The sequence below is a fragment of the Monodelphis domestica genome, chromosome 4, assembly GCF_027887165.1.
Source record: "Monodelphis domestica isolate mMonDom1 chromosome 4, mMonDom1.pri, whole genome shotgun sequence".
Classification (NCBI taxonomy): domain Eukaryota; kingdom Metazoa; phylum Chordata; class Mammalia; order Didelphimorphia; family Didelphidae; genus Monodelphis; species Monodelphis domestica.
The window spans coordinates 253,001,168-253,017,023 of record NC_077230.1 but is presented as its reverse complement, the minus strand read 5'-3'; the positions used below and the strand labels follow the sequence as shown (position 1 = coordinate 253,017,023).

General features: G+C 32.6%; 1 protein-coding gene across 2 annotated transcripts in view; it reads left to right on the top strand.

Annotated features, from left to right (window-relative positions):
* The window catches only part of DYNC2H1 (dynein cytoplasmic 2 heavy chain 1), a 453,597-nt gene that overhangs the window by 407,182 nt on the left and 30,559 nt on the right, over positions 1–15,856 (top strand). For both annotated transcript variants that reach the window (XM_056794452.1, XM_016433898.2), the window contains exons 86-87: positions 8,839–8,948; positions 9,645–9,726. In XM_056794452.1, coding sequence (XP_056650430.1) covers positions 8,839–8,948; positions 9,645–9,726 — 192 coding nt within the window. The remainder of the gene's footprint in view (positions 1–8,838; positions 8,949–9,644; positions 9,727–15,856) is intronic.

Genomic DNA, 15,856 nt, shown 5'->3' with positions numbered 1-15,856 from the left:
GCACTGCCAAATTGTGGCATTAAGCATAATTGATTGTATTATTATATTTAACCCTTTAGTTTGATCATATAGGAAAGCTTTTCTTAATTAAAAGAAATCCTTTATAGGTAAGTATATGATAGAAAAAATGAAGAAATATCTCCTTCAATTTTACCTTCACTAACAGTAAATTGTTTTATAGTTATCTTGAGCATTTTATCATAATCAAAATGGAATGTCCTTTTTTTTAGGAGTGATAGTGGTACAAATGAAGATTTCTTAGATCTAAACCCATTAGCTGTGTTGTATCTCTTTGGAGTTATGGCATCTTCATATCTCACTGGGATAGATAGGAATTTATTTCAAGTCTGTAGATATCCATTGAACAGTTACTATGCAGTGTGTAATTAGAATATGTTACCCTAAAAACTACAATCCCCAGCAAAACTACGATTCCCTGCAAAACTATGATCCCCAGAACTCCTATTCTGATGTAGACAGGATATAAATTGGGTGGATCCATCTCTCATTCTTGTTTTCCTGTTGTGGCTTTGGTTCTGTTTTGTCAGATAGTAAACTTTATCAAAATAATACTTGACATTTAATTTAAATCCTATAGTGCAAGGCACTCTTCTAGGCACTGAGGATTTAAATATAGGTATGCATAGCACCTGCCCTGACGGAACTTACAATCTAATAAGAAATTTTTTAAAAAGCTATCACAAATATTTGTTAGAGAGAATGAATAATTAATTACATGTAAATAAGAAACCTAAAAAGAATGCTCTGAGAAATTTGAGGAAAGAACAAGCATTTTTCTGCTAGGGGCAGAGAGAAGCTAGAGAAAGTTCTTGGAAATGGTGATATCTCAATTAGGCCTGGAAAAAATACATGGAATTCAACAGGTAATTCTGAGGGATAGAAGCATTCTAGTTATGAAGGCCAATGTGAGCAAAGTCCCAGAACAATTAGGTTAAGTAAATATATTTACATTTACCAAAAATTTTCATCATTCAGGTTATTACTTTATTCCTGGTTTATGCCATTCCCAAACTTACCTAGTGCATCTTTGCAACATTCTTGCTGCTTCTACTTTCTCTACCTTCTCATACATGCCTATTTAAATGTAATCTATCTTCAAAGTAGAAAATTCTCCTTTCTTCATGTCACCATCCCTCATCCACATTCTTTGTAAGAACTGAAATCTACCTTTCTGAATTTCAGCAGCCTAAAAGAGGTTTTTATTTTGTAGAGGAGATAACATTCTATCTTGTATTCTATGTATTTGTATACATCTTATCTTTACTCATAAACTTTGTGAGGGACAGAACCAAGTTTTATTCATCTTTATATCTTTCCTTCCCTTATTCTTATTTGCCCAATACTCAGCACATTCATTGCCTTGAATGTTATGGGTGCTCAGTGCATGTTTGGAAGAAACTCGACTTTCTTCAAGAGGTTGACCCATTTAATCTATCTACAGTACAATTTATTTAACTGTAAAATGGGAGCAGTATGTATAACTACCTATTTTCAGGGTTATAATGAAACTTAAATGAACTAGGTTTTGGTTATATCAGTTGTGTCCAACTCTTTGTGGCCCCATTTGGATTTTCTTAGCAAAGATACAGGAAAAATTTGCCAATTCCTTACCTAACTCACTTTATTGATGAGGAAACTGAGGCCAACAGGGTTAGGTGACTTGTTCAGGTTAACCCAGCTAAGAAGTGTCCGAGTCTGGATTTGAACTTGCAAAGTTTAATTTTCCTTACTGCAAGTCAGGTATTCTATCCACTGTGGCACCTAGCTGCCACCTAAATGAGTAACTATATATAAAATCACTTTTTAAGCAATGAAACTTGTATAAAAGTAAGAACCTACATAAGATAAATGACTGACATAGTAATAACTTATTTCCTTCAAAATAAAGTCTGTACTTTGTAACCTGACTTTTAAGGACCTTTTCAACATGATGTCCCTTACATAAAAGCTCTTTGCTTCATCTAGGTTCTGGGAGAGCAGAACATTGCTTATTAAATTACACTCTTCTTATCCAGAACCTTCTTTTCTCCTCATTTCCTTTCTCACTCCTGCTCATCTTCTCAGGTCCAGCTCAATTCCAAACCTCACCTGCATATTAATGATAGCTTCTTTTACTTGCCTTTTATAGTTTAGTATTTTTGGTAATTAATTTTTTTTGTTTAGGTCTTCTTTGTGTTCATGTATTTTATTTAGTTCTGCTCTCCCAGAACCTTCATAACATTATTCTATACTTTTTATTTGAGTAATCTATATGCATGCTTCAGGATCCCTTACTACACTCCAAAGTCCTTGGGGATAAAGGCAAAATCTTATTTTCTATGTATCTTCCATAGGACCTAACAGTGTTTTGTGTATATCAGACATTTGATAAATATTTGTCAAGTTAAAGGCAAGTTTTCCTTGAAACTGGGTTTAGAATCAAATTTCTTTGAATTCTGCACAGTGCATTTTATAGTGTATTACATACAATAAGCATTCAAATTAGTGAGTCATTAAACAAGCTTTTATTAAGCTGGGACTCTGTGCTAGGCATTTTGCAAAGTTCTGGGAATACAAATAAAAAGCAGAAAGATGATCCCAATCCCAAAGAAGCTTATATTCTAATCAAGGTAGATATGACCTAAAAGGAAGTTGAAAAAAATAGTCATAAGGCATGTGTATATTATATAATGATGTATCTATTTTTTTCAATATATTTTTATGAATACCTGCATTTTACTCTTTCATAAAAAAGCCTTTCCTAGTCCTCCTTAATCTTAGCACCTTCTCTCAGTTTGCTCCCTATTAATCCCGATTCTGTCTTCTTTGTGCATAATTGTTTATATGTTGATTCTTCATTAGTCTCTGAACATGAGAGTAGAGACTGGGTTTTTTTTGCCCTTCCTGAGCACTTAGCACAGTGTGTGCCATACAGTAAGGGCTTAGTAGTTGATTCACTGAAATATAGAAGAGATGGATATAAGGAGAGTAGGCAGCTTTTTTGAGGCATTTGACTTTGAAAGAGAGGAGATATGTAGGATAGATCAAGGAGAGTGGTAGGGTTAAGTTATAGTATTTTAAAAGTGGGAAAACCTCCTAACATTTGTGAATACTTGACAGTGTGTGTGAGAATGATTCTAGGAACATTCTGCCAAAAATGTGGGAAAGCATAAGGTGAATATTACAAGTAGATGTATTAGTCTTGGCACTAAGAATGACCTCTTCATCACACTGAAATAAAAGAGAGAAGAATGGGGGATGAGGTGAAAAGACTTTGACAAGGAAGTTGAGTTTGAGGGAGGGTTCTCTGCCAAGAAGGTAGAAAGGATTGTTGTAGGAGTCTAAGAGGAGAAGAAAAGATTTTTAACTACAGTCTCTGTGGGGTATGAGTTTTTTCCAAAAGTATAAAGGAATCATTGGCCTTTGCATCTCCATGTATTTGTATGTTAGGGGTACAGAGGGCTGCCACTTGCCCTCTGGGGCTAGAGAATAGGGAGGATGTCTTGAGTCTAGATGGTGAACTCTCAAGCTCACTGCCTTAGGGAAGAAAGAAAGGAGCTGGGAGAGGAAGTATCTCCTGAAAGAGAAAAAACCAAGTATTTTTGTATTTTCTTGTATGTGAAGGACAAAACAAACTGACAATCTCACAATTAATACATGAACATTTGTTAATAAGAAAAATTTAAGATGTAAAATAGGCTAGAATTATAGCTTCAATTCAGTTCAATAAACATCTGTTAATTTCCTACTGTGTGCCAAATAAACATCAGGATCTACAGGAAAATACTAAAATGAAAACCCAGATATTTGTAGCCAGTTACTACTTTAGGTTGTTTTGTTTTTTGTATTTAATGTAGCTCCTTGTAAGGTACTATTTACATTCAGAAGATTTTAATTATTTTATTGAAGGCTATATTTTTCTTACAGTCTGCCTATAAGCTTAATAGACTAGCAAGTTCTTCATTCATATGAAGTAATGAAAACATTTTATTAAAAGGAACTTTTCATCCTTAACTAACTATACTACTTTAGAATGTAATGAAGTGTAAATCTAATTATTAGCCATATTGGCTCTTTTAATGAGTTTGAACCTTTATATTGTATGTTCTTAGCTATAACCCATCTTAAGAATTAAGCTCATGGTATATTTCAAAGTGTTAATGAAAAATATTATAAACTGGATGATTATAAAAGGATTAATTTTAAGCAAATATTGTGAAACAAAAAGATATAAACAGTAGAAAGGGACATGTAAATAAAGAAAATTAAAAACACCTTTTGCTAATGAAAACAGAAGGCAAGCAATCTCATAATTACTTGAGATAAAAGTGAGAAATATATGCTTTGAAGAATGGTACAGTGAGAAGGATCTTAGAGGTATCTTTTCCCCCAACTCACCCAAAAGTTCTAAAATGCAACATATTCAGTGGTAAGAAGATGATAGGAAAAGAAAACTGAGAAAGCTAGGTAGTATAGTGGCAAAAGCCCAGGATCTGGAATCATGAAGGCTTGAGTTCAAATTCAGCCTTAGATAATTACTACCTTTGTGACATTGGGGAAGTCACTTAACCTATCTGCCTCAGTTTCCACAGCTATAACATGGGGATCATAATAGCATCTTCCTTCTATGGTTGATGTGAAGAATGAGATAATAATTATAAAGTGCTTAGTACCATGTCTAGCACTTTGTAGGCACTTGACTAATGTTTATTCCCTTTTCCTCAATTGAAAGATTCCATCATAATATAATTACTGATTAAAAACAAGTCTAAGGATCAGCCCTACTAGCTACTGGTGTCCTCCATTTAAATCCAGATCTCCTCAGATCCCAACTACCCTGATCTTATAGCTGCTGCAGTTTTAGGCACAAATATTTTGGAGTTAGCCCCTTTGCAGTGTCTTTGAGAGATACTTCTAGGCTGAAACTGCTCTATCCTATCCGAGCTTCCTATACTTGGGGGAAAGATGGTTATTCCCTTGTAGTGCTGCACAAAATGTTAGTGCTATGCCCTTTTGGTTGAGACATTCGAATCAGACTAACTCTGAGCCTTGAGAATAATAATAGTAATAATAACTAATATTATATATATAACTTACTATGTGCCAGGAACTGTGCTAAGGGCTTTACAATTGTTATCTCATCTGATCCTCACAACCACACTGGGACGTAGGTACTGTTATAAAAGGGAGGCTGTGAAAGAGTATGGAACCTATGGTACAAAATTAAGGCAGACTAGTAGTGTAGCCAATTCCAAATATTTGGAGGAGAATTTGAGACATTGCTTTAAATGAAGTCAAGTAACAGGATATCCACAAGCCTAGCTGATAAAATAGGACAAATAGAAATATTTTCAGTTACCAATCAAGCAGCCAGTCAGTAAGCATTTATTAATAATTCAGTAGTTGTGAGGAAATTCTGAGCACAGAGTACTCAGTACAAGACAAAAGTAAAAGAATCCTTCCTGTCAGAGTAATTTTATTTGTTTGAATGGATAGACAAGCTGTAGGCATAAAAGAATATGTAGCAGGCAGCTGGGTAGATCAGTGGATTGAGAGTCAGGCCTAGAGACAAGAGGTCCTGGGTTCAAATCTGTCCTCAAGACATTTCCCAGCTGTGTGACCCTGAGCAAGTCACTTCAACCCCCATTGTCTAGCCCTTATCATCCCTCTGCCTTGGAACCAATATACACAGTAATGGTTCCAAGACAGAAGGTAAGGGTTTAAAAAAAAAAAAGAATATGTACAACATATACATAATTACTACAAAGTACTTTTGGAAGGGAGTAGTTTAGCAGCTGGACAGACCGTAAAAGATTTAAAGTAGGGCTCAAAATGGATCTTGAAGGAAACCAGATTCCAAAAGGAAAAAATAAAAATAGTTAATGAAATCCAGACCCAAGGGGCAGCATATACAAAATTTACAGAGGTGGAAAATTGAGATTATGTATGTCAATATGATTTAAACAAAGTGTGAGGAGGGGATCAGAGAAGTGTGAAAAATTAACACTGTCTCCTACCCTTTTAACATGTGCCTCAAGACTGACTTTAAATTTTAAAATGGGAACATTTCATTTTGACCTACTCTGACTGATTGAATTAAGTTGTAATTCAGTCCCACCCTTTGATTGAGTTAAGAACAAAACTTGGTGCTTATCTGTTGACAAGCTACTTGAGACAGTTGGAGACCCAGCACACACTCTGCTGAGGAGGGACAACATCAGAGGCCTTGTGGCTCCCTGGCATCAGGAAGAAGCTTGTCTCTTGTTCCTCTTGACTTCCAGGCATCCAGAGGACTGGCTTCTTGACCAGAGTGAGGTTGGAGTCATCCAATCAGAGGGGCTTAGTAAAGGGATGTCATTCAGAGTATAAATTTTGGGTCTCTAAAGGAAATCAGACGATTTTGGTTGGGAACTGAGAGCAAAAAAGTATGTGTGAGTATGGCTAATGAGCTGGGAGGAGACTTGGTAAAGAAGTGGCCAGCCACATGTGGCAAGAGGCCTTTTCTTTCCATGATCCATCTTTTTACATTTTTCGATAAATAATTATAAGTTAAGGTACAGTCTCCAGAGAATTTTAATCTTAGCAGAAGACTGAAAAGTAGAAAAGAAGCAGGTTATGAAATGATTCAGCTGTCAAAAAAATATATATTTGACCAAAGAGACAATAGGGAGCAACTGGAGTTTGTTGAGTGGAGAAGAGAGTGGCATGATTACACCTTAATGGAAAATCACTTTGACAGCTTTGTGGATGTTGGATTTATGCAGGGAGAGCTTGAGAAGGCAGCAAAGCCAAAATAGTGGTATTGCAATAGCCCAGATGTGATGATGAGAGCCGAAAATAGGATGGTGAATGTGAGAGACTGATGAGGTGATAAATGTATAAGATATGGAGAATTTGATATCTGACTGAATATGTAGGGAAAACTAAAGAGAAGAGTCATGGATACAATCAAGGAAAGAAAGTGGGAAGACTTGTAGAGGAAAGAGAAAAAAGCAGAAAGAGGGAAGTTTAATAGAGGGAAAACTTGTGTATGTTGGGGAGGAGGTAACATCTAAGTCTGAGTTAGAGATTAGAAGCTCTAGGAGGCATGCATATCTCATAAAGGGCTGCACAGTGGGCTATAGGTCCAAAGGAAAAACAATATTGATATTGAAAGGGGTAACTGAATGAGGGGGAAAACAAGCAAACAAACAATAAACAGTATTGACTGCCTTTCTAGGTTCAGAGGGCTATAGAATATTGCCCATTACACCCTGATGCCACCGTTGAGAATTAACATTGTAGGGAATAGATGCTACAGTATACATGAAAGGGAAAGGATAAAGAAAGGGGATAGAAGAAAAGCACTCCTTATAAAATAGTTTTACAAATTAATGCCTCTGAAATAGAAGAATAGATGTCAGGGAACAATAAGTACCTCATTCTTAACTCTTATAAAGGTGAGGGGAGTGTAAGTTACATTAAAGATAGAAAGAATTATAGTAAGGGTTAAAATCAAAGAATTGGGATTGAACAGGATAATAGAAAAAGGGAAAAGATCTGATTCCAATCAGTATAAACAGAACAAATGCTTGGGACTAAAAAGAGAAAGACTTAAAAGAGAAATGAGTAAAAAGAAGATTCATTTAGATAAAATAGACTAGATAAATGGTTTAGATTATGTAAATATATATGGGGAGGAACAAAAAACATTATAACAGTAATCCTTTAAAAATGGAATAAATTGAACAAGAAAAAGAAAGTGGAGGAATAGATATTTTGAAAAACAAAAAAAATTTCTATATATGGGGAACACAAACAACTAAATAAAAAGTAAAAATGAGGAATTCAAACAAATTCTTTTAACTTTCAGGTAATTAAAAAAGTGGGAGTTGGAATCTTGAGCTCAGATAAGCAACAATATAAATTGATACTTAGAGAAATAAATAGGAAAATTGTTTATTCTGCTTAAAGAACCATAGACTAATTAGAAAGTAATACTTTTAAATGCATTTGCACCAAATATTATAGAGGATAAATTCTCATAAGAAGAGCTAGTTGAATTGCAAAAACATGAATAACATAAAATTAATGGAAGACTTTTTTATTCCCCTCTCACAACTGATAAAATGTACAATTGAACTAATTGGTAGAAAATGAGAATATTAAAGACTATACAATAATATTCTCAGCATCTTACAGTACTTTACAAAAGTCTCATTTGATAGAGAATAAAGGAATTGAATGTAAAATAGCAGAAATAAATTAATCTGTTATATAGTCTGTACAATAGATGTAAATAAATAAGGGAAACATGAATAAAAGATATTGACCTAACTGGACTAACAATCATATTCTGAATGAGTGTGTTGAACAAATGATAGGAACAATCATTTTACTAATATAAATATGAAAATGAAACAATAGGACATAACTAAAGCAGTACCCAAGAGAAAATATAAATTCCTAAAAATTATTTTAACAAGATAGAAAAGAAGTTCCTGAACTGAGCATGTTACTTAAATGACTAAAAAAAAAATCAATGTTAGCACAAGAAAATTCAAAATTAGGAGTAAAATAAAGAAACTTTAATATAAGGAATAAAGTGCTCATTAACTCCATTATTTCCAGTAGATTTAAATGAGTAAAAGATTATATATAGTATACTTATGATAAGACATACCAAAAAATTATGATGAACTTCAACATAAAAAATAGATATTTTCTTACTAATATATAAATACTATTCTTATCTTTTTAAAAGTTTTTACATTTGGAATTCATTTTAAAATCTTGTGAGATATTGAAAATATGAGAAAATTATAATTGTCTAAAACTAACTCTTTCTTACTTCCCCAGCACTGGGTAGATAAAGCAGAAAAACAGTCACTTCTGTCAGATACTCTTGACCTTTCTGAACTCTTCCACCCAGACACATTCCTTAATGCTCTACGCCAAGAAACTGCAAGGTAAATGAAAGGTTATCTTTTTCATACACCTGAGGCCAATTATATTGATTTTTTTATTACGTACTATTTTCCTTGATTCCCCAAAATAGACTTAAAATGGGTTTTAATTCTTGTATAATTTACTAATGCTTTACAATAAGAATATTAGTTAGTTAGTGTTTGGATATGGAAATATCTTATAAATTAAAAAGAATTTTCTTTTAAGCATGTGCTATATTAGGGAAGTCCCAGTTATTAAGTTAAAGTAATAGTTTAATTAAGAATTTGTAACCTATAATACAGTCCCATTTATCATAAAGCATTAGTAAATGGAATGTTCTAATTGAAATTATTACATTTAATTGAGAGTTACAATATATATCATCAGGGTTACTATATATCAGGAATGTAGTACCAATTTTTCAAAAATTAGAACATAATAAAGTAGATTTGTAACTGAAATTATACTTAAAATATTTTATTCTTCCTGTGGCACCTGAAGAAGACACTTATAAACTTGAACTGTTTCAGATTTGGAATTATGATATCAAGTAGAGTTTAAGAATATTATTGAAAAATTACAATTAATTGAGCTTTCTGGTTTGATCCTAGATAAAGAAATTTTATTCATATTTTTATCTTTAATGTCTTTTTGCCATTGGAATGCATATTTCTAATAATTTCAAACATTAACATTTGAAATAATATTTTTTGTAGGGTAATGAGCTGTTCTGTGGATAGCCTTAAATTCGTAGCATCATGGAAAGGTCGACTACCAGAAGCAAAACTCCAAGTTAAGGTATTTGACAATTTATACTGAAATGATTAAAATAAGAAAAATTCTTTTTATATGATTAACTTTAATAAAGTAAGAAAAACAGGAGTTTCCCATGGTTGAAATTAATTAAATCCCTAAACCTTGAATCTTCTCAGATTCAAATTTCCCTCTTAGGTGCAGGATTGGTTCCAATCCCAAACTAGTAGGGGGCGTGGCCCCTTCCTAGCATGGGATTGGTCCAATTCAAGACCAATACCACACCAGGAAGGAAGGGGAGGGACCCCTGGAGTACACTGGAGGATGCCATTCCCTGACCACAACACTTGAAAACCCACAATACATTTTATTCTGGCTTTAAATGACTTCATCATCATTTCTCTTAGGGAATTCTCATTCTTAATTTGCCAGGCCAGTTGATTACTAACTGATAAAATATTGTGTCTTTGATAACTCTTTATGGTCAGAAAAATTCAAGATCCATCAGGAAATACTGTTTTTTGATAACAAAAACATAGGAAATTCTATGGGCATTGAAGATTAAAAAAGAGCTTCCTGGGAAGAAATGTTAAACAACTTAAACCCTTGATTGATTCTGTACTTAAAATGCTTGTCTGTCTAACAGAAAAATCAAGAATTGCATAATTTTTTAAATATTTTATATAGTTTCTAATTCCAAATAGTATAGTTCAACTTTTGCCTTCTACCTTCAAGTTACCTCTTATAATACTCCTAACAAATGGTAATCTATCTTATGCCTAAATGATTAGGTTATATAGGAAAATTATCATACAATGCAGCTTACTTAATTTTCATACAGCTCTAACTTTTTAAAAGTTCTTCCTATATTAAGTCCTAATTCTGTCTCTATCATTTATGCTTTGCCTTCTTCAGTCAAACAAGTCTAATCCTTCCTTTACATAATAGATCTTCAGATATTTAAACACAGATATACCTCCCTTAGGTGTCCTATTCTCCATGCTAACCATCTCCAATTATTTCCTACAATCCTCATATTATATAATTTCAAATTTACTCTTTGTAAAAGACAACATAATGTATTGGGGAAAGTACATGATTTAGGATAATAGGACTTAGTACAAAAAAAAAGTCTAACATCTCCCTTATAAATAAGAAAGTTAGAATCTAGAGTGAATACAAAATTTCAGAACTAAGATTCAAACTTTTGCCAGAAAACTCATTTCAAAGGTCCTGTGTTCAAATCCCAGATCCATTAATCTTCATAACCTCAGTAGCTCCCTTCATTTATTTGGTCATACTACTGGCCTTGTTTTCCTAAGTACTCATAAACAGTTCACTTAATTATAGATTACACAATTTTATGAGTGATTTAAATCAAACCATGAGCTTGTATGGTGCAGAGCTCATTGTTCTCTATTTAAACATTGTGACATGTTTACCATACCATCTTCTGACACATTTTCTATTTTCTACAAATCCTCTTAGCTCCTTATAAAAGACTATTATATTACTACTACTACTACCACCATCACCACTATTTTTGCTGTTGCTGCCACTGCTAACCTCCTAAAAACCCAACCTAGCACCTATGTGGTAAGGGATGGGTACAATAGCAAGTAGCTAGGTGATATAGAACAGGGACGTTTCATACCCTGAGCCCTCTAAGGTAGCCATGGAGACCTGGCAAGAAATGCTGACCATTTGGGCTGTGTCTGGGCCACTGCTTGGGTTAGCAGCTTGGAAATGTGATAAAACTGCTCAATTGAATCTAAGAAAAAGAGAGGGTAACGCAAGGTTACAGGCTGACCCTGTTCATAATTCTCATGACAATCAGCTTGAAACAAAAGAGTGATAAAACAATGTTCATTCATATTCTGGTACCAGAAGAAGGCAAAATACATTGTACCAAATCAAAAATATCAGTACCCCATCTATTAGAAATGCTTCAGGTCAAATAATGCTGATCACTATGATTGGACATGAAATTGATATCAGAAGTGAATGATTTCATTTTGTGCCACTACTATCTATGTCAAAATAAATTTGAAAATGAGTTTTATGACTTGTAGGTAAGGGCTTTTATTCTGTTCATTGTTAATGCAAGTCATTCCTTCAAGTCATGCAGCAGTATTGCTGACCAGTACAAGACAATTAAAAAAAAATCTTCATTCCTGAATCAGGATTATACAAATGAGGGAAGGAAATAAACATTTATAAAGCACTTACAATGTTCTAGACATTGGGTTAAATGTTTTACAAGTGTGTCATTTAATCTTCATCCTCATTTGGTAGAATATGATGTTGAATATTAAAATCTGGAAAGGGGAAAATAAAAGACCATTCAAAATCTTTCCTTAATGCATACTTCAAAGATTTTATTTAATAAGTCAGAAAATTATAAAAACAATATTTACATCTCAAAGAAATGGAAAAAGTGTGTACTGTTAGTGAGCAACCTTGTATAAAATACACATTATCAGGGCATCTCATATTATTGATCCTATAAAGTCCCAAGATTCAGTTGTCAATTCTCTCCAGTGGGTGCCTTATAACAAACGGGCAGGTGACTGAGCTTCCCAGATGTGATTCTCCCTTTATTTTGGCTAAGATTAGAATTATTGAAAATCTCAAAGTGGAGGGGATAATGTCATTAAAAATGTAGACCTAAGTAGATAAATCAAGATGACTCTAAAATTAGATAAGGAGTTGAGAACCAAGATATTTAAAAGATTATTAACCACTCAATAAATATTGTCCTCCCCACAAAGGAAATTAAACCAGTGCTTGATGAAACACTTAACTCTGGATTCTCAAGAAAGCATGGAATTGTAGCATTGGTTCAAGAGAGGAAATTTGAATTTTGAGAAAAGTTAAAAAAGAAACAAATAGCAGAATTTATGACCTGAAGAACAGAAATAATGAGCAAAATAAAAGAATTTTAACCTGAGAGGAAGTGACTACAAGGAAATGAAAGAAAACAACAGATTGGGAGTGCAAATATAACATAATGGAAGATAATCTGAAAGAATAGAAACAAAATAGCTATGAAATTAAAAGAACTCTTGATCTCCATTTCAACAAAATATGTATCTTGAAGACAAGATACATAGAGACAATTTAGATCCTAGATCTCCAAGAAGACAAAATAAACAAAAAATCTGAACAAATATTGAAAAAGAAGTAATAAAAGAAAATGTCCTAGCAAGATAAACTTCTCTGAGGGAGGGTTGTGTCTGCATGGAAAATAGTCTGCCTCAGGCGATAGAAAATCAGAGATCCTAAGGTCAATTGGCACCGGAACAGTGGGAGAGTATGTATACTGAGAGGAGATGCATGGGAAATGGGAAATAAAGTGATCATGTAGACAGCAGTGGGATAAAATTGAACTATGAGAAAATTTCTACCATAATGCAATGCTTCTATCCTGATTCCCAAAGAAAAGAAGTAAGAGTTGAGGTGAGGGTAAAAGTATGTGAAAAAAGTTTATTTTTACTTAGACTAAGCAAAGCAAAAATAATGTTGAATAAATAAAACATAATAGGAAAAAAGCAGGTCTTGAAGAGGAAGAGAAAATTAAAATATTATTTTGGCAAAAAATTATAGAGACACAAATGGAAGAAAATGTTCATCTAACTCATACTATATAAATGTGAATAGATTAAACAATAAACTTTAAAATCTCTTGCTAACAAGCAATACATATAAAATAGAAGATACACAAAAAATAAAAAAGAAAGCCTTCAACACAATTAAGAGAATCCACAAAAGCAGAATTTGCACTCGTGCTATTACAAAAAACAAAAGGGAAAATTCATCATATAAACAGATAAATTACAATATGCTAAACTAAACTGTAAACAATAAATGATATCAATATTAAATGTATATTTTCTGTAGTATGACATCTAAATATATAAAGGAAAATTTAACTGATGTGCAAGAAAACATAGATAGAAATACAATATTATCAGTTGCAGAAATTCAGTAAAAAGAAAAAAAAGACTTTAAAATGCTGGAGAAATCAGCTAAAGACTACATCTTTTGAATTGAAGTGTAAAGAACATACATATTTCTCAGCTGTAGGTGGAACTTCTACAAAATTTATGACATATTAGGACACAGAAAAATATCAAATAAATGTAGAAAGGCAGAAATATTAGAAACATTCTTTATAGATAATAGTTCAGTAAAACTAGTGTTAAGTTTATGGAGCACAAACAAAAAATACAGATCTAAGTAGTAAAGACAATGAAACCCTAAGTAATCAAAGAACAAGCTATAGAAATAATAATTACTTGAAAGTTAGTGGGATGCAGCTAAAGTAGTCTTCAAAGGAAAAATTATATTTCTGAATATCAGCATTAGAAAAATAGAAAAGTAAAAAAATTAATGAACTGATTATCCATTTAAAAATTAGAAACAACAAATAAATCCAAAAGAGGACAAAAAAACTTCTTAACATTAGAGGAAAAATACATAAATTGGAAACAAAAAAAGAATAGAACTAACTATAGAAATAAAAAACACCAGAAATTGACTCTCTCAAAAAACTTAACAAAAAAATTATAAATCTTTAGCAATGCTTCTTAAGTGAGAAAGTAAAAAAACAATGGGCACACACACAAAAGCCCAGAGGAAATAAAAATAATTATTAGAACCTACAATGCAATTGTAGGGTCTTCTTCCAAAAACAAAAACAGCAAATAAAACAAAACTGAGAACAGAAAAGAAATAAATTACCTTCAGAAATAAAATGCCCAGACTAATACAACAAAAATTAGAGATCTTAAACAATCCCATTTCAGAAAAGAAAATAGCTGTAAAGAAACTGTTTCCAAAAGGGAACAATAACAACAAAATTTCTGATACTAATGGATTAAAAGAAGAATTTCATTATTTAAAAAATACATTACTGCTACACAAATTCTAAAAAACTGAAAAAGAAGGCACCATTAAGCTCATTTTTCAAGAAAAATAGTCTTAATATAAAACATTTTGTTATTCTTCAGTAATTTCAATCATTTCCAACTCTTTGTAACCCCATTTTGGGTTTTCTTGGCAAATATAGTGGATTGCTTTGCCATTTTCTTTTCCAGCTCATTTTATAACTGAGGAAACTGAGGCAAACAGAGTTAAGTGATTTGCCTGGTGTCACACAATTGGTATCTGAGGCTAGATTTCAATTCAGGTCTTCCTGACTCCAGGTCTGGCACACTATCCACTTTTCCAAATTACAGCAATTAATCCAATAAATCATTCATTCTGACCAATTTGAATTTACTCTAAAGATGCAAGAATGGTTCAACATTAGGAAAGCAATCAACATAATTAACATATTAAGAACAAAAATATTCCAAACCAGATATCATTTCAACAAAGACAGAAAAAACTTTTGTCAGATGCTTATAGGGATATACTAAAAAAAAAAAGAATAGATGAGGAGGAATCCTTTTTAATATTATAAAAGGTTATTTATTTGGAACCAAAAAAGAGGTAGCATATGAAACAGGAATATACTAGAAACACTCTTCCCAATATGTTTTTTAGAAATGATGTGGTTTTAAAAATGATGCTGTGGGTTTTAAAATTAATCAAGAACTAAATATTAGATTTTATAAAGTTTTATTAATAGTAACTAAAACAAAAGAACTGCCTGGTAGCAGGTCCAAAAGAACATGAGGGAGGGGTTACAATGACTTAAATACAATCATGCAAAACATGGAGGTGCAGGAAAATGGCATTTTGGGAAACTAAGGGACTTTTGGGGGATAAAGTCCAAAGGCTCAAAATCTCCATTTATACAATGTCAATAGCAAGATAAGAGGAAGAATTAAAAAGAATAAAGTTAAGCCAACTGGAGATAAAAGTATCCCTATTTGCTGATGACATGCAGTGTCCTTAGAAAATTCTAGGGAATCATTAAGAAAGTAATTGAGAAAATAATTTTAGCTAATTTATAGGCTACAAAATAAACTTATAGAAATCAACAACATTTTTATATAACTACAAAAGTTGTAGGCAATAGTAGAAAGGAAAATCCTATTAGAAATAATTTTATTCAGTCATTTCACTTGTTTCCTACTCTGACTCAATTTGGGTTTTCTTGGCAAAAAAACACGAGTCATTTGCCATTTCCTTCTGCAACTCATTATATAGATGAGGAACTGAGGCA